The sequence below is a fragment of the Cygnus olor genome, chromosome 22 (assembly GCF_009769625.2).
Source record: "Cygnus olor isolate bCygOlo1 chromosome 22, bCygOlo1.pri.v2, whole genome shotgun sequence".
NCBI classification, from domain to species: Eukaryota; Metazoa; Chordata; class Aves; order Anseriformes; family Anatidae; genus Cygnus; species Cygnus olor.
In genome coordinates, this window is record NC_049190.1 from 278254 (window position 1) to 302128 (window position 23875).

A 23875-nucleotide genomic window follows, 5' to 3' on the forward strand; every position below is an offset into this window, starting at 1 on the left:
GAACTGCAAAAACCAATTGCTCTTCCTCCCTCTGCCCCCCATACATGAGAAGTTTCTTGTTACAAAGAACTGTAGTCCCAAAGCCTGATTAATATCCAAGTTCTCTGTCTGCTATATTTCCTTGGATGACCAAATGGGAAAAGTGGCTTGTTATGCTTTTTAAGAAGTTCTGCAAAAGCCCTCAAAACTCACCTTACTGTCATAGTACTTCTCTCGTTTGTCAGTGAGGATGGAGCGAATGACATTGCCCGAATATTCGATCACCATCTCACCTGCATCAATGTTCCTTTTGCAGAACAGGCCCCGGCCATGGATGGGAGACCTGAAAAAGCAACAGGGTAAGAGAATATTTCAAACAATACAAGTGAAACTTGGAAATGTAGGACTGCAAACACTGCAGAAAACAAGTTATTTCATTACAAGGACCACAGCATTATGTCACACTTCTACAACGTAATGCCAATGAGAACACCACTAGATTTCTTCTGTCCACTCCTAAGCAAATGCCTCAGCTATCACCAAGACGAGTCAGCAGGAATAAGTAGTTTGTGCTGATGATTACTTCTCCAAATAAAAACAAACAAACAAAGAAACAAAGATGCTTCTTCCCCTCAATTTTGCACCACGACTTCACAGGTTTTCAGTTTTTACCTTTCTCTGTCCCAGATGTCCATTTGAGAGTACCAGAACAAAACCATACCTGTAAACACCAACTGCCTCCTTGGAGGTCTTCTTCAAGTGTCGGAATCGCATGGGCATTGGCAGATCCATACTAGTTGCCCTCCTAGAACAGAGAGACGCTACTAAGTGATGACATTTATTTGAGAGCCCATGCCATGTATTATCTAGGATAGTTTCCAAGATATAAACATTGTCACTGCAGCCCACTGAGAACACAATCAAAATTAATTCAGTGTAATACACATGTGCACACATACACACTAAATGTAGAGCAGTTCTTACTCTCATATCTTAACTCAAACAAACTCATTGCTAATCAGCAATCCTTTCTTTCAATACAGGTAATTTTCTCCCTTTCCTCATGAAATTCTCATCAGAATGTTTGTCTTACATTAGCAGGGAAAAGAAACATCAAAAGGAAGACTGGTCTGATTGGTCACCTTCAGTTGTCAGTTCTCTTGCTATTGTAGGAGTCTCCCCTGTATTTTCTAGGGCTTTGTAGCTGTGAAGTTTTAAATACCACCTCAAAAATCACAACACACAACTAAGCCTACTCTCTTAGTTTTAACACCACAGCATTATTTTCTGCCTTTAAACCCCGCTACATACCGGGCTGATTTCAGTTGTACTTCCTCCTCTTCCTCATCGTTTGGGTTGTATTCTGGTGGCTGTCGGTGTTTAGATGCCAAGAAATTAAACATATCAAATGCAGATTTCCTGCAATTTAATGAGATCAAAGGAATTTTGTGTTACTAACTAAAAATAATCTAAACATTTGGTTGCCACAACAACTTGACACGTTTATTGCTTTACGCCTTCTCCTGTCTGTCCTCTTTCACAGCTTTCTATGCATCAGGATAACGCACAATAGTTTCTGAGAACTATGAATAAAGGCACTAGCCAGGAAAGCTTTGTTAAACAAAGCAACTGACAACAGGATTGCACAGAAAAATGTGCAGACTCACAAGATGCAATATAATTGATTTACATGAGAAAGTTGCTAACATTTCTTTTTAACTGAGAGCAGACAGTGCTCTAGAGACTTGTTGCTTGTGCCCTGACATAGAATTAAACAACCAAATGGACCATTAACCTTAACAATGACAAAGCTCACACTTGCCTCAGGTGGACTTCGGCCCTAGCAGAGCCATGTGGATTCAGAGGAGGCTCATTGGCCTCCTCTGGTTTATGAAATCTGAACTTGTAGTTGTGGCAGTGCTTTGCTCCATAAAGTTGCTCAATCAGAAACACAACAGTATCATGTATAATCCCCAGCATCCTCAAACCATTCACACCTGGAATATGAAATAGAGCACAACAACAAAAATGAAACAAAAAAACCCCTGACCATGCAGACTAGAAACAGGAGGATACAGCAGCTCATTAAATATAACTTTTTTGCTAGCCTGCAATTTTCACAGAAGCACTGGATTAGCTAGTTCACTCTACATAAGAATTTTAAATCACTTGATTAGGGGAAATTATTCTCCATAAAAACAGTCAGCAGCTGAACTGAAACTCTTCGAACATTGAACCCTAAGATGCTCCCAGAAAGACCTGTTTGTTCTTACACATTCAGAAGCACAGTAAAAATGAACTTGGCACTGGATATTACCTGCAAAAGATAGCTGTTTCAGGCGGGCATTTGAACGGGCTTCTTGAACTTTGTCAGTTAGTGACTTCCAAGCATCTGCAGTTACACAAAAAGATGACAAAGCAGTGAAAGAGTATCCAAAGCACTGGGCACTGAAGACTGCCAAAACAGGTACCTTGCTATGTCTCTATTTTGCCATGTTTTATCAGGTTTCCAGTGAAACAGCCTACTATTAGTAGATTTCTAAGTGCACGTGCAGTATGCTGTTTTCCAACAAAATGTTCACATTTAAATGCGCTAATCAGATAATATGAAATTTGCATTCCATTCATGGACCATAAATTAAGATCTTTGCATCCAATTGCTTCCATCCTCTCCAAAATTCACTGCATCATAAAAGAGAAGTAAGCTTCTTCAGCAATTGGTCTGGAGGATAAGTCTAGATGCCATACTGTCTGATCTACACTGTTGCTTGACAAACTACGGTTCAACACCGTTGGTCAATTGATAAAACAAAATGGGACAGTGATATATATCTATATCTATCTATCTATATTTAATAGAATCCAGACATTGCTAGGAACTAGGACTGTTCTAGGGCTGTAGATCAGGAGATTTTTTTTTAAATGTATGAAAACAAGTAACGGATTCTCAGAAGTCACAATTTTATTTCTAGCGAGAAAAGTTAAAACCAATACAAAAGAAAAGCACAGTTCTTACCTTCAATACTTTCTGCACAGATTTGAAAGCCATCATCACTTGATATCTCAAAAACCAAACCTTTCTTCGGTTTCTTCTCACCAAGACATTCTTTCCTCTTTTGTTCTTGCTGAAGCCAAAACATAAGCGGGGAGCTGAAAGTGCTCTCTTCTTCCTCAATAGCTTTTGAGCCTAGAAAAGACAGAAGCTACTGTGAAGATGGAAATTAGGTAGAATGATTTTTCTTTTCCCCACTGGCTGTTGCACAACTGAATAAATTACCTACTTACTGACTTGCCTTTTGACCAGTAAATATGTCTAAGAAGAACCTACAAAGTTCAAATTACAATTTCACTAACGTAAGGACTCATATGTTTACCAAAATTCACATCTTTGTGAAAAGACAAAATTTACATCTTTGTGAATATGTTCATACTGAAGATGCTTAACAACAGATCACATAAGCAGCTTCTAACTGCTTTACAGGAGAACCAAGTTTCCACAAAAGTCATGCTCCACAAAAGCCAATTTGCAGTAATGAAGAAGAGAAGAAAAAATGTTGTAAGTGAGAACTACCCATGCTACTGCAATTGTATATAAATGACACTGGACTGTGAAGAGATGAAAGGTAGCAATATACACTTCCAGATTTAGTTTAGAACATCTAGAAAGTGCCTCGGAGCTCTCATATCTAGCAGTCATCCTCAAATGTGCTTTCTAAGAACCAATACTTCAAGAACAGATTTTACTCAAAGGAAAAAATTCTAGGTAGTGTTGTAGTAAGAGTGTAAAATCTCAAGTACTGAAATTCCCACAAGCTAAAAGTAGAGACAACTATTTGTACAGATTTTATTTAAAGTGATCAAACCTTTCCTTACTTTAAAGCATGACTAAAAAGAGTATTAGATCCGAGATTTTTTTCTGCAAGAACAAGAGAGACAAATCAGATGACAAAGTAATAATTTCCCAGCCTTGGAGAATCCCAGGACTTGGTGCTTTTGAAGAAGCAACATACCTGCATTTTCTTGCTCATTTGCTGAAGTCTGTGTTGATTGAGGTTCTGTGAGGACTGACATTTGCCTTTAGAGGGAAGTGAAAATTAAGACTACTTAATAACCTACTTCATTCCCATTTTTCAGTGACTGAATCAGTGCTACATAAGCTCACATTTGTTTTTTTTTATTTGTTCATTTTTAATGATAAGACAATCAAACATACTGTTAAAATTAAGTTTCAAAATTAATTTCTGGTATAGCATTACTTGCTTTTCTAAAGAATTGTCTGCAGTGTTATTTCAGAGAGGGAGAAAAAAGCTGCACTGCACAGCAATTCAGTAGAAGACTTTGCACAAAACAGGAGCTACAGAGATCAGTGTAAACCATACCTTTCCCTATTCACTCTATTACAGTAAAGCCTGTATGATAACTGGAAATGTATTAGTTATGAGTGGCCTTGTTCCCTAATTCCAGTTTCAGCTTTGTAAAGCACATACTGTACTCAGGCTGCAGAATTAACTTTGGTGGCCTTGGAAAATCATGGGAAGACAGCAAGCAGTTATCCAAGGCAAAGCCAATCCTAGGGTACTTAGTTTGTAAATCAAGGGCTTTTGTAGCTATTAATCTGGTAGCCTCACCAGCCATGAAGAGTCAACTACAAAATCTGGGAATCAGGCAGAGGAAAAAAAAACAAGAAACATTTTGCAGATATGTTCTAACAGCAGTTCAACTGGAAATGAACAAACAAAAAGATTCTATTCTCTAGCATTTATTTTTGTGGTACCTATCAGTCTGTAGGTAGCAGCCTAATTTAATACAATCTGCAACCTGTTCTTTTTATTAGTCCTATTCTGTAATAAGGTATATGCTAACAGATGATCAGCCAAAATTGTTTGAGTAAGCAATAACCTTCCCAAAGCTATATTCAACTTTATTTTAAAAAATGGCTTCATACTGAAAGTAAATGTAGCTGCTCATTACACACTAAAAGCTCCCATGATAATTTAGTTAGCAAAGACTTCTCACATTCTCCAAATAAATTTCTTTAAACTTAAGCCAGCAGCGCCTGAGGGAAAGGTGTATTTCATGCTTACCCTGCAGACTGGCCACATTGTTTCTGTGATGGCTGATCTATGCTTGCTGCATCCTGCACATCTGCCTTCACAGCAGGAGTCCTGGAAAAAAAACAGTTAGGAACATTCAAAACACCTGACAAGTCATGTACAGAATACAGGAGACTGGAAGGCAGTAATAGATCCACTGGGAGTTGTCGCAAGTGATTCAGCAGTTCAGCAAAATTACGCAGGTAGTGACAACTGCTCCTGTGATGAGAGAAAATAGATCGCATTTCCAGCACTACGTGAGATTCAAAGACTTGCACTCCAAGAGGAATGAGCAGCATGAATCTGGTTGCAAGAGAAACAATTCTGAGCGACCATAAGCAATAAGCTCAGGGGTGAAGGGATGCATGGTGGAATGTTGACAGCCACAGCAAACATTTACAGACTAAAACAAATTCACAAGTAACAGCAACACAAAAAAGCTATTTAAAAAGATTAAGCTGTCCAAATAGCTCTGGATCACCTGTTCAAGAATCAGATTTCTTACGAGACATTGAGATGATCAAGTAATCACACAAGTGATGTGCAATATTTGTCAGTTACCATAAGATGGATACTACCACCTTTTAGCACCAGCGCTCATTCTGGCCTATTCTCTAATGTAGAAAGAATTGAAAGTAAGCGGTACAGTCTCCCTGCTGAAATGCGTAATTGTTGGCAGAGTCACACTAGGTGACAACCAAGTGCTACATCCATAAAACCATCTAGATTTGTATGTAAAACATAGACCAACAATTCTGTTTCTCTCTACAGATCCATATTTCAAAGAGTCAATTCAAATGTCATTTTAATTTAAGATTTGGAAAATAACCCTCTACTGTAAGAGACTAATGCACTCTCTGCTGTTCTGACAAAGTCAAGAGCCAGATTCTTCCAGTTCTCTCAGTTCCTCCCCAGTCCCTCTTGCCTGCATGGCCTAGGGAGGATGGAAGAGGGGCAGGAAGAATAAAGCATGTACTGGAGAGGCATTACACTCACAGATACAGGCATGCAGTTTAAATTTCATAATCAAAATTACCATGACAACAGTGTAACAGTGCATCATTTTGGTGCCTTAGAACACCGCTAATAATACTATTAAAACTTCCAGAGCACTTAAATACATTAACAGCATACAGGAATAGAACACAACACCTGTTTCAGTACCCTATTCTCAACTGATACATCTAAAACACTCCTTAATTTGCCAGAGTTGTCAACGACAAATGAAAGTCCCAACCCCAGCCCTCAAAGTCTTAAGTTTCTCATCCTTCCTCTTCCAGAGGTAAAAGGTCTACTAACTTCTTTAGAGATCTGCTTTCCATTGACAGCTGAGTTTTTTACATTAAAAATTATCAAAAGGCAAATCTGCCGTAGAAACTAAAGAAAGATTCTTTCCTATATTGTTACAGTCTCACAGATGAGCAAAGCAAACACTTCTCTTACCGTGTAGCTGAGACTTGGGGTACAGCAACAGCCCCTCTGTCAGGAACGTGTGCTTCAGAGGAACCAGTCCACGAGTGAGAAGTTTTGTGCTTCTTTCCATTCCCTTTCTCTAAAGACGGCTGAATGCGCTTGATTTTTGGCTTCATTTTTGTGGGACCAAGCATAGAGCTACTCGCAGACTGCTGACCAGATGATGGGGAGCCTCCAGGAGATGCTGAACTGGCATGCATCACAGATGGGGAAACCTTGTTTTGTTCGAGTCCGGTACTACTGGGCACATCAACCAGCTGTGGGAAGCTCGACAACTGAGCTGTTGCTGAAGCCGCACCGAGGTCTAGCTGTGAGGAGGCAATTCCAGTTTTGCTGGCTAAGAGTTGCGTCATATGCTGAAGCTGGTAAGAGCCTTCTGGGTCAGTAGATGACTGAGCAACTGTCATGCTCATATTCTGTGCTGAAGGCAGAACACATATGCTCGATGCAGCTGTCATTGCTGCTGTAGATGGAGTTTGTGACGTTCCCAGCTGCGAAAACATCCCAGAACCTGGAGGTAAAGTCACGTGCGGCTCCTGAAGACCAAGGCTTTGCTGACTAGCTTTGATCAAGAGGTTGCTTATTGAACCAAGGTCCCCTAATAATCCAGGGCTAGTTAATGTTACTGAACTCTGTCCCAAAACATGACTAGGAACTGACCCACCAGTAGTGGGGGCTGCCGTGGCCTGCATGGATACCACATTCAGCACTGAGGAACTTGACGCTAGCCCTGACACAGGCCCCGCCGGAAGGTGACCAGCATCTGGCCCGATAACACTGGGAGACGTGCCAACTGCAGTAGCTGTCCCACCTTGTGGGAGCAAAGAGGTTTGCTCAAAATACATTACTCCAGACTTGGACCTTTTGATAATATTGGGTACAGTTCTATGAGATGTTGAATTTGCAATGGTTCCCAAATCCAGTGGGTGGTTGGAAATTTGGGAAGGAGCAAAATTAATTAAGGTCATGTTGGAGACCATATCAGGAGGAGCTATAGCAGAAGGGGTTCCAGAGGGAGCCAGCTTCTTATTCTTCCGTGACTGCAGACGAGATATTGGCCGTTTCTTGCCCAGGGTAGCAGTTGGTGTAGAAGCAGTGGCACCAAGGTCTGTCCTCTGGCTAGCTTCAGATACTAGGAGCTGAGGATCAGGGGGTGGCTGCACACCAATAAGAAGACCTGGTGAAGGACTGCCAATATTTGGTGGGAAGCCGGTCTGAGAGGCCGTGGAGAAGGGATGTATATGCTGGTGATGGGACATGGGCAACAATCCTTTGCTGGTGGGAGGAAATAATGACTGAGATGAGGGCAAGCTTGGATTTAATCCCGTGGTCAGCGTGAGCCCACTTCCCATAGGCCCCAGTACTGAGGCATTAGTCTCCATCACACTCTGTGCTGAACTAACAGAAGGTGTCAACTGTATCTTCTGAGTAACACCATTGGGAAGTGTTTGGAGGACGTATAATGGCTGCATATTTTGATTGACTACAAGAAGTTTTTCTGTGGCTGGCTTGAGGTGGGGTGGTGTTGTCTGCACTGCAGCATTAGAAATCTGAGAGGGGCCGGGACTGTCCGTGGAATTGGGAACATACTTCTGGTTTTGCAGGGGAACAGTGGGTGACACTGGCACTTGGATACCTGGAGTCCCGCTGTTCCTAGTTAAATCTTGGTTGCTGCCATGTCCTTGCTCCACTGGGCCACAGGGCGGGCTGGCTATATGCTCTGCGTCGATGTGACCTTGGATGAAGTGGTCAGGAGTCATGTGTCCTTCAGGGCTTGGGTCTACTCCTGGACTCAAAAGAGTTGTATCGCTCTCACTGGAAGCAGACTTTTCTGTAACTGTAACTCTTTTTTCCCCAGATTCTGTGGAGGGCAAGGCAAGTATCGACCTCTCTCCTGAAGAAGACAGTGAAGACTCTGAAATTACAGCAAGTCTGTTGTGATTTTGGCTGGGCACCGTAGGGCTGCGAGTAGTCAGAACAGAGAGATCAGAAGGAAGTTCCAGTGGTAATTCAAATTGTTCCTCTGCTGATATGGAGGAAGAAACACTGCTATCCACTGGCTCAGCTGTTGGCAGCTGTTGAGAAAATACTTCAAACAAACCCATATCCTTGCCACGATTGCTATCCAGACCTAGACCTTCTCCAAGTGTTAGAAGTTCAGATGATGACGACTCTGGACTTTCTCCTAATGCCTGCATAGATGGTGTATTCTTCAGCACAAAGTCCATGATGTCTGAAGGGAGGATGTTTCCACAGTCATCACTGTTGTTATTGTCAGAATCAGATTTCAGAAGTTCTGTGTTAAAAGTATCCAGTAAGTTCTTATCAGAAGGCGTGCTTGCGTGAGCCCTACGACCTGTTTCCAACGAACTCAATTGAGCTTCCAGAGAATCCTGACCTTGCGTTTTAACCCTGCTTACAGAATGGCAGTTATCAATCTTTGGATCAGTTTTGTGGACAGCAGGGCTCTTTGTGACTTGTACTTTTTCCCCAGTTTCTTCAGTTCTATCCAGCTTTAAGCTTTCTGTTCCATTTTCTTTTCCACTCCTTTTTGTTACTTGATTTACTTTTCTTGTTGTGGCTGTGACACTTGTATCACTTTCAGTCCCATCATCTACACCATCTAACTGTGAGATTTTTGGAAGATCACATTGCTCTTCCTCCCTGAATAAGTTATGGGACCCAAGCCTCTCCTCGGTGTTTGAGGAAACCACTGTTCTAGTGAAATTATAATAGTACAAGTCATCTTCATCTGATGTACTCAAGTCATCTGCACCATCCACCTGTCCTTCTGCAGACCGCTTTCCTCGCTTCTTCCCAGTTGAGTTACTATAGAATGGAATATCTTCTTCTCCATAGGACCTCACACCGTACAGAGGTGTCAATCCAAAGAACATATTAGATCTTGCCCGTGCACTTCTCCGTGGATACCTCCGCTTGTATGAACCTTCTTCTTGAGTTTTAGTTCCATCCTGAAGCATCAAGTTGTTATCTTGAACGGGCAAATTTTCATATGCATTATTCTGAGATTCCTGTGTTGGTGCTTTATTTGGACTTTCCTGAACTACAGAGTTATCTTCTGGGCTTTCAGATGACGGCTCTGATGAAGTGGCCAGTTCTGCCCCTGCAGACTGATGTTCAGCATCACCTTCTTGCTGTGCAGCTTTAGACTGATTTTCATTTTCCATCTTGAGAGGCGTCAGAGTGACTTTAACAGTGCGTTTTCTAGGTGCCTGTGATTCCTTAGAAGCCACTTCAATCGGCACTGCAGAGCCTTTAGAGGACCCCTGTGAGGGTGGAGACTTCTCACCAGCTTTTTCAGCAGGAATATTATTACATAACCTCTGACTAATTTGTTCAGTCACCAAACCCTGATTACCAAATTCTGATTTCAGATTTCCTTCATCACTGCCTACTGCTTGACTTGAATCTGCAAGAGATTTCAGGGAATGCTTCTCTTTAAAACTCTCTTTCACTAACTTTTTCCCCTTCTGACGCCTGTCTCTAGAGGCAGAAACTGCCTGCTCACTTGCTGCAAGAGATCTGCTATTTACCCCTGCGGACTTCAATGTCTTTACATCCATCTCATCAACAGAAGCAGTTTTATCTGGCTGTACGGGTTCCAAGTGCTGATCTCTGTCTTTTCTTGGGCCTCTCTGATGCAAAGACGGAAAAGATATTGTTTCTTTGGAGGAAAATGATCCTGAAGATTCTTGAAAGGTTCCTATTTTAACATTTGTTTCTGCGCCTGATGAACTGATTGGTTGAGTAGACATTTTGGAGCTTCCTCCAGAGGCAAAAATATGAGCTGAGTAATCTGGGTCCTTTGAGGTCAGTGTTTTCATCTTCTCTCCCTTTGAAGGTGCACTTTTGGCTAACAGATCTGAACTACTAGAATGTTTTCCCTCTGAAGACTGAGATGCATCTGGCTGGTAAGTTTTACTTCCACTTGTAGCTGCTGTCTTCTGGGAGCTTGAACTGGTAGAGCAGCTTTGAACTGTAGCACTTGTGGTACCTGAATTCACAGATCCCACAAAGCGGTCAGTATTTTTTACACTCTGTTCATGTTCTGAAGAGGACCCTGTGTTGGAAACTGAAGATACACTGTGCCTGGAATAAGTATTCCCAGCTCGTGTAGGTGAAATCATACGGAGTTTTGATTGCTGCTGTGATAAAGAAGAAGTGCTATGTCTCCTAGAACCAATGCTCTTAAGTCCAGAGGACAGTAAAGGATCTCCTACTGTAACTATTTCATGGGTCACTGGTGTAGGACTCCCTGAGAAAATAAAGCAAGGAAGACTGTTAAGTGATCTGAATCCTTCACAATCAATACATACCCCATTCTTTCATAACAAACACAAGAAATTAAAAAAAAAAAAACAGCAACATGAAAAGCCTTCAACCACATAGTGTAAACATAATGATGACACTTGAGATACACACTAAAAATGTGATACTGTCAATCAGTATTCATCACATAAGGCTCACAAGTCTGTATCTCAGGGTTCAGTACCTCACCTTTAGATGCAAATTTTCAAATTTATTTTTTTTAAACAAAATGCTACTCATATAGATATATTATGTGACCTAAAATATTGGATTTACAATTCTCTCTGGAAAAATATCATCTGAGATTATTAAGCCCCTAACTTTTTTTTTTACAGTTCTTACATATTACTGCTACATCATTGCCCAAACATTGCTTTCCTCATCCCACAGAAATTTTTGCTCCAATCATCCATTTCTTGACAGGCCATCTCTACAATGTATTTTTCAGAAATGTCCTTCCCTCAAACCTATTGCCATTTTCCATTTTCTTCAGGAACAGGAAACTAAACATCCCATTCTGAATAAAGCCAAAAAAAAAAAAAAGACATGAACCAACCAACCCAAAAAAATAATCCAAAACAAACAAAACCAAAACATAAATCAAAGCCAACAGCACTTGAAGTACCTGCAGAGGGTAAAGGCCTAGAGCCAGGAGACCTCTGTGTGGAGTGATAACTTGGTGTCCTGATCCTAAGGCCCTTTGAGACCAATGGATAGTAACAGGAACTAGAGGTCTGAGAATGTATGGGACGATCTGGTGATGGTGGGTTTACGATTTCAGGTGCATTTCTGCTGTCTTTGGACAGAGTTTCTGTTGTTACATGAAAGAGAAACAACAATATAAGTCACTACTGAATTCTAAAATCTATGACCTGATATATTGCTATCAGGTTTCACTTGAGGAAACAGGGTATTTGTTAAATAAATACGAACTCAAAGATTACTGCTTCCTTGTAATGGGATGTCTATTTTCTTTTCCCAAGAACATATTCAATACATACAGCAAGAAATAGGCTTAGTGTAGGAATTATGACACACTTTCTGACAGCTTCATTTTTAAGAGTACTTTGCCTTAGGACAATGACAACACATTTAAAGTTCTGAGAACACTCATGACATTAATAACAATAGGCAAGTCTTCCACCGCTAAACCACCCCTCTCTTGTTCTCTCCCACTTCTAAACTTACCTTGCTTCCTTTTCTCTTTTCAGATTTGTGCCTCTGCTATTCAGACTCTGCTACTGATTTCCCTCAGCTTACACATTAAACTGTTACATTTAAATGAACTTCTACATTGACAGTGATTACTGCTGTTAAAAATTTTAAACAGCTTCCAAACCTTCCTTTTCTGCAAACTGAAAAGGATATGGTTTTTACGTTTATTGTTTTTGTTCTTGTTTTGTTTTTTAAACTCACATGTGTATGGAAAAAGCAGTTTGCAGACACAGAAGCAGCACAACACTACTATTTAACATGGTATCCAACAATCCACAAGTTATATACCAACGTTGACACTAGAGTTAAGATTTATAGTTTTAGATCATTAGAAAAATCTCAGATCCGTAGACTAGAAAGCACTATTACAGTAGTTTCAGTTTCACTCCAGGTTTCTAAGTTAGCAGGCACTACAATCATGAAGCAGATTCTGTCCAAATCAGTTTTAAAAGACAGAAGGTCCCAGCTGCTACCTGACTTTCTGGTAAGGATATACTATGGCAAAAACATGTAGAGAATATACCTTTAACAAGTCCTTAGAAGATTACCTGTAAGGGGAACTGGGCTATGGGCAATTGTTCTGTTATCATCATGTTCTACAGTGCTGTTGATATCAGGTTCTATGACTGGTGGTCGGCATTCCATGATCTTGCAGGTATACACACAGCGTTTCCTGGCATCTGTTGTGCTCCAGTACACTCTGGAGCACCTAGAATATAATTCAAACATAAAATCATTTACTCAGTAGTCAAGTAAGCCTTGACATTCTTATTTTAAATTTGCAGTTTCTTGAAATTACACAGAATGAATAAAGGCTTTCTATCACAACATGCTGCACAACTAGCTTAGTCATTAGATTTCTGAACAGTTTATGAAAGCTACAGTCAATTTCTACATTTGTTACTTCAGTGCCAGTTTGGCACTAACATAGTAAAAGACATTGTCATGAAAAAGCATATACTCACTGATAGCCGATGGGAAACAACTTATCTTCACAGTCTGAGAGGTCATTCAAAATTCCTAAACAGTCTATTGTCATTGAACCTAAGCAAAAAGAGGAACAGAAAAGTCCCATGAACAAGATTCCAGCACCAGAAATGGAACAAGTATTCCGGGACTAGACCTCACCAATCATCATGTGGATGTTCTCTGGTTCCAAGCCACTAAGAAATTTTCTTCTCAAACTGATTCCTTCAAAATCCACAAAAACTCTCCTAAGAACTTCAAACCCATTCTCAGGAACCACCTGGAGCAAAAATCCACAAAACATCTCATTAACTTTAAAGGAACTACTATAAATATACTGTGCTGTCTGTTGTACCGGATCCTCAGTTTGGTCTTCAATTTGGTTCTTGAACCACAACATAGTACCTCTTCCCAAACTTCATCATGCCAGTTGTATCACTGACTTATTTTTAACAGCACTGCGGTCAGGCCCTCATTCATAAGGAACATATTCAATCTTAACTTTAAAAAAATGCTTATAGTTACAGGCTGTCTACACCTTCAGACAAAGAAATGCATGAAAGAAAAATCTCACCTCTCCTTTGATCAAATCACGATGCCTCTGGCAGTAAACCTTCTTATCATCCAGAAACACACAGTTCTTGGCTCGTGAGCACATGAAATGATAATTACTTGTACAGGAAGTGAGGCAGCAGCCTACTGTAGCGCCTGACTTCTGACAGAACTCACATCTCTGCAAAAGCAAAAAAATAAAGGTAAAAATTAATCGATTCTAAAATCAGGCTACCATATATGTCAGTTGTTTTCTTCTGCAACGGTAGAATACACATACTCACCAGCTGCTTTCCCCGGATCACAGCCATGTGCACATTTTTCAGAGAACCATCATCATCTTCAAACACTTCTGCTGACCATAAAGCACAGTTCACGTGTGTCCATTCATTTTGGCCAATATACAGAAGACGTCCAGCATCCTAAGGAATGGGAGGAAACCATTTTTTTCCCCCCTCAAATGTTCCACAAGACACAAAAGCCTAGTAGGTTTCAACTGCACCGGACTTAAGTTCTCCCCAAAAGAAAGTTTGACAAGTTAGCATTACTTTCAGAGCTTAAAAGATAAACATAAATGAGGCAGAGAAGACTACAACTAAGTACATGATATAAAAAGCTACCTTAGGAAGAAAAAAAAATTAAAATTCTCTTCTTACAGAAACATGTCAAGAGGCTTAAGTGTAAGAAATGTACACTGTTCACGTAAACGTGGTGATGCTACTTGGTGAATTTCTTAATGACACGCCTAATGTTAATGCCACACTACTTTTAACCAGAACAAAAGGCAGCTGCAGGTTATTTTTATTTCAAACGACATACCAAGATATCAAAAAAGCAAAACAAAACAAAAAAACCCACCCCACTATCCCTTAGAATCAAGTATCCAGCCTATTCACAGTACCATGTCTGTTGTACTGCTTAAGCCAGTTACTATCAAAATGGGCATGTCAGATACTTACATTAGCACTATCATCACCATATTTCAGGCACAATGCACACTGCCTGTTGTCTTCTACATCTGGAGGTGGATTAAGCTCAGGACTATCTTCTCTGCTTCTGTCAGAACCTTACAGTTAAAAGAGAGAATGGCTTTTATTCCTGAAGGTCAGGAAAGCCAAAATTTATCTAGAAAAATTGTAAGCAAGTGAACAGGCCAGAAGAGCTAAAGAGCAGCCCGAAATTTCAATAACTAGCTTGTAAAGCAAGGGAAATCATGCATCTGCCTCTACCCAGCTCTTGTTCTGGGGGAAGAGAGGCTGGTGAAAATGTACTTCTGGGCCAAAGCTAAGTTGAAGAATATATCAGTATGTATCGACTTCTGAATGATTTCAGGTCACACAAGTCTCCAGAATTCTTCAATCACATGCAAAAATACTACTACTCTCTCTTTACTACTAGAGGGTTTGAAGTGAAGCACTGGTTTTGGGGCTAACAATGCTGCTATTTTCTTACTAGAGATAGGTGGTGTAGGAGGATGTAGAGGAGTTGGTGAATCTGGCTCTCCAGGTCCTTTGGGTTTTGGAGCTGGAATGATTTTCTTCATCAGAGGGGGTTGTTCAGTGCGGTTGTTCTCTTCACGCTCCTGCCACTGAGCATAATTATGGTCAAGCGAAGGAGGCAGCACTGCATTCGGCAACATACCACTGCTGAAAATGCAACAAGGAGTCAGCTGTCAGACCTGGCTACACCAGATGACCTTGTGCACTGTATTGCTAGCAATATTGACATTCAACATACAGTAACCACTCCTTTAATTACTTACAGTCCACACATGCTCTCAACAAAGACTATGACCAGTCACTTAAATTTTAAGGTTTGTGATGCAGCTGTTTTCTTTTGAGGATAACAGATACAGGAGAGTCACATCAGATGAGGATAACAAGGAGGAGGGGGAAGGAAGGACAGGACTGACAGGCCGACATGCAATATGCTTAGTTCCACATGATGCTTTTGGTTTCTCTGGTTCATAACAGTGAAGTGTACATAAAACCTGCAAACGTGACTGCTGTTTTACTTTTTGAAAACAACCACCACCGCCACAACCATAACATCATAAAAAAACTCCAACCCCACAAACAGGCTCTCTTGATGCTTTTTCCTTGGACAGCTGGCGAATCACAGGATGTCACAGTCAGATGCAGAACAATTACTTACTTGCTTGTTACTTTATTTGGCTCCCAAAATCTGGACTTTTTTACACTGAACCATGGAAAAACACGCTCCATTTGCTGAAAGAAAAGAACATTCCACTAGAGATGTTATACAACAAAATGAAAAAAATTAAAGAAATTTGGCCAAGATCTCCTGTAAATGCACAACTAGTAAGATATCATTAACACCAACAACTCTGACAAGGTTATTTTATTCTTGAAAATATCCATAATTGACCCTTTGAATTCCAACAGCTACAAACAGTGGTATAATACAAAGCAGATTTCAAAATAACTGTAATCCTGCTCACCCGAATAAAGAAGGACTTGACCATGCTATTGGCTTTTTTAACTTCTGGCTGCCCTCCATCAGAATTAATGGCTGCTTGAATTATCTTCACAATATCATCACTAAAATCCAGCTGCAAGAAAGCCACAAAATTTTGCATCAGCAGGATTGTCTTATGTACAGCTACATCATCCATTAACTTTTAAGGCATCAAGTGAACTTCCAGATAAGTAGAAGACTGAACCAGAACACTGACTTCAGCAGAAAAATAATTTGGCTGTAAAGAAGCAAGCAGCTCTGTGCATTTGCAAACTGGCTGGCAGAATTGCTGCACAAACCAATCCATAACTTTAAACTTTCTTCTTCAACCAAGAGTAGGCTGATGACAGATTTTAAATCAACTACGCTAAATACCTCACAAGGACTTGGTCAAAAATCTAGCAACAGCATGTTTGCAATGGACATGCCTCCTCAGGACTACAAGATGTGTAGAAGGAGGAGGGGGAAGAAAAAGTAATAAATAAATAAAATAATTTTAAAAGGCCACTCCCTACAAGGAAGCTGATCTGGTCAACACTAGCATTTTATATAAATGACCCCTAAACAGATCATCCCTGCAAACGTGAATTAATTGGTTTCCAGAAAACTGACTACCAGTAGTGATATTTGACTAGGCTTTTTGCTGGAATCTGCACATAAAAGGATGACCTATTCTGTTCCCATGAACATAAAAGACTGAGAGCAAAAGCAGTTTAACCAAGTATCACTGCTGGTTAAAGAGAAGCATACGACAGTGTAAATTACATGTCTTTGGGACAACATTAACATGAGTGCCAGCCGGAATTATTTTTAGCAGTACATTAACTTGTTTCCTTGTTCATAAAGAAAAGGCTTAAGCATGCTCAGTTATAAATACCACAGGTCATAAAGCAGTTCAGAGGCTATTATTAGAATAGAGCACTACAACTCTGACATACCACAGAAGTGTAACCTCCTTGATCCATTTTTCTTTTTACTCCTTCCAGATCCAGAGGTTGCTGCTCCTCCTGTTTACTGACTTCTGTTAGGACAGGGGGATCGGGACCTTCAGGAGAGCTTCTGGATGGTATACTCTCTTCTGTCTCAGGGTTTAAATCAGGTGGTTTTGCTGCCTGTTAACATCAGCAACCAGACAGACAGACATTGGCTATTGAAGCGTGGCTGCTACTCATGATGTATTCCCCTGTACGTTCATAGGCACAGAGATTCTCATTAACACGAAACAGAGGAGACTCAAGTTCTGAATTCCCATCCAAAACACAGGGACATGTAAGGCACACAGCAGGACAGTGATCAGCCATGAGGATCAAACTCATTTTTCAGAAGTCCTATTTCTGAACATGTTTTTCAAGACTAAATGTATTTCACCAGAGACCTAAATTGTCCCATTCCTTGAATAACTTTACCACCCTATTTTTCTTTTATTCTCAGAAGTCATAATCATAGATACCCACTTCTCTATTCCCATAGTAATGAACAAAAATTTTAAAAAACAAACAAAAAACCAAACAACATGTACTGTGATTTAAGTACAATAAAATTTTGAGTATGATGCACAGCAATACCAGAAATAAATCAAATGCCAGGCAACACCTCAAGCTGGACTATAATTATAGAATATCCTGAGTTGGAAGGGACCCACAAGGATCATCAAGTCCAACTCCTGGAAACAGGAAACGAGGCTTCAGCTTACCTGCCTATAACGCAGCAAGTGGCTAGTAGTTCTAGAGTTCAACAGGGCTGTTAAAACCTGTTTTAAGGAAACCTGCAGCTCCTTTTCCAGTGCAAGACGCCATTCTGCAGGATGCTGTTCTGTACAGTTAATGCAGGTGTATGCTACACTCTCAGGCAAGTTAGAGAGTATCTCATACATTTCATCTGGAGACAAAAAAAAGAGATAATAGTAATCTGAACTACTTTACTGAAGGACAGATACTGGGAAAAATCCCTACTCTGTATACCACACTTACTGTTTAAATCAAACACCCTCTGTGTAACAAAAGCATCTTGTGTAACTCATTGCGTGATGCCGCATTTGAAACAAGTCCTAAGCTTTCAGGATGTCACTGATATATCATTCCACTCTATAGGTATTTTTCAAGCAGATCACAACAGGTAAGGGTGTTAATGAAACACTCAAAGAGAAAGGCCTAAAATTGGTTTGCTTTGGTCTATTTGCTGCCCCATGTACTTTAAGGATGAGGAGATAAGAATTTGACTTACCAGAAAGGTTTTCGCATTTGGAGTGGACCCAGCGGTCACATTTTCCACATTGCATCATCTTACTCTCATAGTCATCATCATCATAGCATTTGTCACAGAGAGGACAAAAATTTCCTGAAAATAAAAGATATGATTTTACCAGAAGCTCAACTGTCATGCACACACCTTAAAGGCTAGATGGTTACTTACTAGTGTGCTAAGAAATAAGCTCTCTGAAACCAATACAATTGCATCTACTTTTACAACACTGAAATCAATGGCCACAAAAAACCAAACAAAACCCCTGCCTGAAAGACTGGTTACCCGCTTTTTTGTGGGGTGTGATGAAACTAATAAAATACTGTATGAACTAGCTTTACAGAGTAGAATGAAAATTGAAAAGATGACATACAGGCAAGAAATTAAGTGGAATAGTCAAGATTTTTTACCCTGAGATTTTTCCCCCAGCGTGTGCCCTCCTAGACTCAAAGGCCTTATGCACAGTAACTAACATAAGGATCAACCACTTTACAATAGGAAATGTGCTGTCTTTAAGCCAGAAGACCTTTAAAATACCTTCTTCCTCAAGTGCTGCTTGAAACCGTGGATCAACAGGTCTGTAATAACTGCTTTATCGGTATAGTGCTTAATTCTGAAGTCTCAAATTCTCTCAATAAAACAATAGCGACTTTCGTTATGCTCTGTAAAACCATGAACATGGTTTTCCTACACAAACAATACTGCTCCAATTCATGGCCCCAACACTAGGTTTCATTTCTGTTTGTACCAGTGATAAGCTCAACAACCTGAGGCCCTCATTTCAATCTACACTGACATCATCTCATTAAAGGACAGAATCTTAAAAGGTACCTGCTGTAAACAATTACAATTTTACGTACCTTTTGCAAAGAGTTTGGCACAATCATGACACAGTGAAAAGTCGTGAGACCACTGCGCATCCCACCCCTTCCCTGGTGTTGTTGATCCACAGCTCTTGCAGCGAACACATTTGGTACATATCTGGAAGATAGATATGTTTGGCAAGAGTTATTTGCTTTTATCCAATGGCTTTTATTCTTTTGTATTAATGATACATTTCATAATTTTATTATTTAATGAGTGCTGATAGCTTATACAACAGAACAAGGAGTTTCAAACACCAGAATTTCCACTATAAGGAGAAGGGCTCCCTCCCTTTATGGTAAGATGGTGCTGATGCAAAAAGAGGAAAAAAAGTGCTTCACGTTTGCACTTAAGAAAATATCAACGTTCCTTTCGCATAAGAAAGTATATATAGTTATGACATTCCTTCTGACCCAAAATATGAAGTCTTATTTTACCAGTTTTCCAACTCTGAATATACCATGGTAGAAAACACTTAAAAATTATTAGCAACAAATATATCATAGGCAAGGCTTTTGCACTTGTTTAGAACAAAAACTTGACAGACACAAAGCAGGGCATGAATCCAAACTGCCTCTTAATACCACTATCAACTGGTAAGTTTGTTAAAAAAGTAAATGCTTCCATTCTGAAGAGCTTCTTCCGTGTTCTCCAACTATGATCAGAAGAATTACTATACTAAAAAAGGTGTAATGCCTTTATAAATCTGCTTGTTCAAAACCCATCTGCTTTACCACAACCCACCTCATCAAGAAGCCTATTCCCAAATGCATCTTCCAATGCAACAGGCATCCTTCCCTTAAACTGATAAGCCAGTGCACTGGAGCAAGTCAACTGCAGCACTTTGGCCTGTAGCATTATGATCAGTTACATCAATCATCCCAAAAAGAAATTTCAAAAAAATCTTACCCAAACTTTCTTTTTCTTGGTGGGTTTTGTTGGGTAGTTTGGGCCCAGGCACTCAGGGTGATAGCTGTTTCGGCACTTATTGCACTCCAGCAGCTGCTACAAGAATAATGGGAGAGAATATTGGAACAGAAACCCTAAAAAGGATGCAAAATCTTGGACGTTTTCATTTTACATTAGATCCCTTATTTAGGGAAACAGGAGAAGTTGCAACTAAGTGAACTGAGATAAATTCACAGCCGCGCACAGCAGTCTGCACACAGAGTGTGAACTCCACTGTCTACTGTCTGAGTTACCAGCTGAGGGTCAGAGCAAAAAGCTCTGGGAACAGTGCAGAAAAGGCTAGCTGGGTCGCTTGGAGGTTAGGGTACCTTGGTGGCCTGGTGCTGTCTCCCACACACGTGGCAGAACTTGCAGCGACGACAGCACCAGTTTTCCAGCTGGTCCTCCAGGGGCCGCTCGCTCTCCTCTAAGCAGAACTTGTGGAAAGGCTCACAACAGACCTGACAATACACAAACTGCAAGGGGGAGAGGGTGGTTTTAGCAAGTCAAAACCTTTTCTTAATTCCCAAACAAGCCTGCTTGCACTCCTTACTACTTTGAATTCTGCTTTACAGCTGACAGTATGAGAATATCTATTAGTATATTTTATGGGGGAAATTGAGTGTGTACTTCAGATAACCTAAATACATGCCTGTCTACACAGATTATGCATCTACCAGCAAATAGGAGTCTGGTACCTTTTCTCTATGTGCTCAGAGTATTGGTAAAGGCCTACAGACTTCTTCAGGATTTCCCTCCCTCTCTGTAACACAAGCCAACCACACCCGAAGAAACATTTAGTGGACAAGGAAGGCACATACAGAGCAAAGAGACATCTTTCCCTCTGTTTAGTTTACACGGGCCATTTGAAAGCTCAAAGGATCCTCTACAAGGACAGACATACTAGAAAAAGAATAGTCCTTAGGGCACAAACACTGCAGGCACAAGCAGGACAGAGGAATTGTTTGTTCACTTGAGCAACTGACTGAGAAGGGGATGGCTCCATGTGCCACTGGACCTTCATAATCCTCAAATGCATTGATGTTCACACGAAGAACTTAACCCCATTTTCCTTGAGTATTGTTCGCCTTTTCTAGAGTGCTAGCATCACCTTCCCAGGATAGCTAGTCTGAAAATTTTGAGAAGACGCCTATCTTTTCCTGGAAATGCATTTAACAAAACTTAAGCCAAAATTCAGCTGTTTATACAGCACCAAAACCTTGCTGGTCACATTTCAGTAATGGTCTGCAACTCTTAGTAGATACAGACATACCTGGGAAAATCAACACTGCCTAACAGCATTTCAACAAAATTGAGCAGTCTTTCTAATTCCAAGTTAACAGAAAGCAAAAGCCACTGCTTTACCTCAGCTGTGGGATTCCAAATTACATTTAAGAAGAGATGCAGGGGGCTCTTGAAAATGCCATTCCTTATGTCTAATAGAGTTCACTTCTAAACTAAGCACCACAGAAGTTCTCAAAGTGAATTCAAATACCTTCCATTTTAGTATCTTAGGGCAGAGTCTAGCAAGGACAGATTTACAGGTATTATTTTAATTTCCTCTGTTTTATAGATTATTATTATATTTTTTTTGTAACAACATGGTGCTGTAACTAAGTCATCAACAGCAGAACACAATGCTTTACCTCCACATGTCCACTGCTGGCACAGAGAAAACACACCACCCTGGGAGTAATAGGTACCGAGGTCACGATGCCTAACCCACCCATCTCCCAAACATTCTCCACTTCACAGTCCTCCTGAAAGTACAAAAGGATACATCACCATGCAGAATAAGGAAATACCACATCAGTATAAAGAGCTCACATTGCTGTGTTATGCATCCTGTTTCTGTAACTAGGTGTTCTAAAACAGAAATTATTTTAACTTTTATCTTGGTTATTTTATAACATATATTGCAATAGTTACAACTTGGTACTGTTCTTGCCAAGAGTTCAATAATACACTAACTTTCTCTCTACAGAAAGCAAGCCTAAAAAGCATGACAAAGTTTTTCACAATTGCACGATTATTACTAAAAATGAAATTTCAGAATAATCACACTTTATTAAAACTTCATATTTGTATAAAACACTTATGAGATCTCACTCTAATCTCCGGTATTAACACTTATAGATGGACTGAAAAATTGTTAGGAAAATGTTAATTTTTATTATTTCAACACTGTTGTTCAAAAAAAAAAATACATGATTTATCAGTTTAAAACCCCAGATGTACCCAAAGTATTGTGAATTACAAATTACTAACATTTTCCCCAAATCTTGTTGACTCAAGTTGAGGTAAGGTTTTTATAGTTCCATCTTAATGGAATAATTCTTCATAAACCTCAAATTCTTGCTCATCCTCACATTGAGGGTTAAGGTTTAAAGCTTTAAAGTGTCTCTTCATCCAGTACTCTGATTATAAGAAGAAAAAAAGGCATAACAAACTTCTAAAAGTCAATCACGTCAGAAAGGTTCCTATTTACAATTCTCACTGAATGGGACCAGACATACAAACTTAGAAGTCACTGTCAGCATTCTTGAGGGACTCTACTTCCAGTTTTTAGAGTCAGTTAATATTCAAATACTTAAAACATTTTGTCCTCTACCTTGAAATCCACTCGGATTCTGTGGACTCCATCTGTAGGTGGCTTTTGCTTGGAACTGCTCCCATTAGTCAGAGTACTGAGCAAATTCAGCGTGCTGCTTTCTGGCTTGCTTATAGGAGGGGGCTTTTCCTAGTCAAGTAAAGGAGCCTGCATTAATCCCAACCCCAAACATTAAAGCTTAAACAGTATTTACAGTAAACACTACACATAATTCATACACAAAAAAAAACAAAACACCCCAAACCAAGAACAACAAAAACCCACAACCAAACCATCACAAAATTAATGAGTTGCAAGAAAGTAACCATTTTGCAATCAGTTTTAAGAGCATTCCACACACAATTATATTTCTAATTTGCTGCATTTTCCCCTAGCATCATGTTATTCTCTATATTATCAGTGCTTTTTCTTTTTTTTTTTTTTTTTTTAAACTTTGCTGCAGTAGGGCAACTCTGGGTGTAATTAGTACCTACCTATACATTTATCTCTGAGATTTAAATATATGAACCATTTTTTTCATAATGAAGTTGTTTCTAAGACAAAGGTAGTTCTTTTCTTACTTATTTATTTTTTAATGGACAACCTAGCCTTCACTCCACAACATACAAGTCTTAGAACAAATTAACTCCTAAGCTGAATATAGACATATGGCAGGTAATTTTGTATCCACATACCCACATAAGGTAAAGCCTAATGTCTGTGTAACTTGCTCAAATCACAGGAATCTACATGTTCCTCTTTGATAGGATTGACAATGTCTTTCTTTTTAAATACCACAAAAGATCTTGAGTAGCATTAGGAATCAAGCTAGATCAGTCTTAAATCAGCATTCCAAGGAAAAGTGGCAGAACTGAATTCCTATAGATATTTTAAGTACAAAAAAAATCTGCAAAAGGGTTAAGTAATACAGTCTTACTTTCTAGATAGACAAAAGATTCAGGTTCTCAAAATTTATTGACTGTGTACAAAAAGCAGTATTCACCTTTTCTTTTGGTTTCTGTTTCACAGGGAAAGTTGGACGGGGAGCAATTTTTTTCTGTTTGTTTTGTTCTGTGCCTAGGAAGGGGGGAAAAATTATGAGTATTTCAAGTAACTAACAGCGACCTGTAGAGAAGAAAAGGGAAAA

The 23875-nt window shown here is 39.8% G+C and overlaps 1 protein-coding gene across 4 annotated transcripts in view; it reads right to left on the minus strand.

Moving 5' to 3' along the window:
* The window catches only part of KMT2A (lysine methyltransferase 2A), a 63337-nt gene that overhangs the window by 18329 nt on the left and 21133 nt on the right, over nucleotides 1–23875 (minus strand). For 2 of the 4 annotated variants that reach the window (XR_005814266.1, XM_040534415.1), the window contains exons 8-35: nucleotides 23732–23805; nucleotides 22750–22878; nucleotides 21785–21898; nucleotides 20468–20614; nucleotides 20100–20195; nucleotides 19187–19307; nucleotides 18309–18422; nucleotides 17779–17963; nucleotides 17024–17197; nucleotides 16069–16179; nucleotides 15762–15835; nucleotides 15060–15253; nucleotides 14567–14673; nucleotides 13892–14029; nucleotides 13630–13788; nucleotides 13218–13335; nucleotides 13055–13133; nucleotides 12638–12798; nucleotides 11500–11685; nucleotides 6516–10821; nucleotides 5064–5144; nucleotides 3990–4054; nucleotides 2996–3166; nucleotides 2297–2371; nucleotides 1802–1976; nucleotides 1291–1398; nucleotides 701–784; nucleotides 193–322 (exon numbers count right to left, since the gene is read on the minus strand). Coding sequence is in view for 3 of the 4 variants with exons in the window: in XM_040534415.1 (XP_040390349.1) it covers nucleotides 193–322; nucleotides 701–784; nucleotides 1291–1398; nucleotides 1802–1976; nucleotides 2297–2371; nucleotides 2996–3166; nucleotides 3990–4054; nucleotides 5064–5144; nucleotides 6516–10821; nucleotides 11500–11685; nucleotides 12638–12798; nucleotides 13055–13133; nucleotides 13218–13335; nucleotides 13630–13788; nucleotides 13892–14029; nucleotides 14567–14673; nucleotides 15060–15253; nucleotides 15762–15835; nucleotides 16069–16179; nucleotides 17024–17197; nucleotides 17779–17963; nucleotides 18309–18422; nucleotides 19187–19307; nucleotides 20100–20195; nucleotides 20468–20614; nucleotides 21785–21898; nucleotides 22750–22878; nucleotides 23732–23805 (7676 nt within the window). In the remaining variant the exon portion in view is untranslated. The remainder of the gene's footprint in view (nucleotides 1–192; nucleotides 323–700; nucleotides 785–1290; nucleotides 1399–1801; nucleotides 1977–2296; nucleotides 2372–2995; nucleotides 3167–3989; nucleotides 4055–5063; nucleotides 5145–6515; nucleotides 10822–11499; nucleotides 11686–12637; nucleotides 12799–13054; nucleotides 13134–13217; nucleotides 13336–13629; nucleotides 13789–13891; nucleotides 14030–14566; nucleotides 14674–15059; nucleotides 15254–15761; nucleotides 15836–16068; nucleotides 16180–17023; nucleotides 17198–17778; nucleotides 17964–18308; nucleotides 18423–19186; nucleotides 19308–20099; nucleotides 20196–20467; nucleotides 20615–21784; nucleotides 21899–22749; nucleotides 22879–23731; nucleotides 23806–23875) is intronic. The other 2 variants (XM_040534417.1, XM_040534416.1) reach the window with 2 other exon arrangements.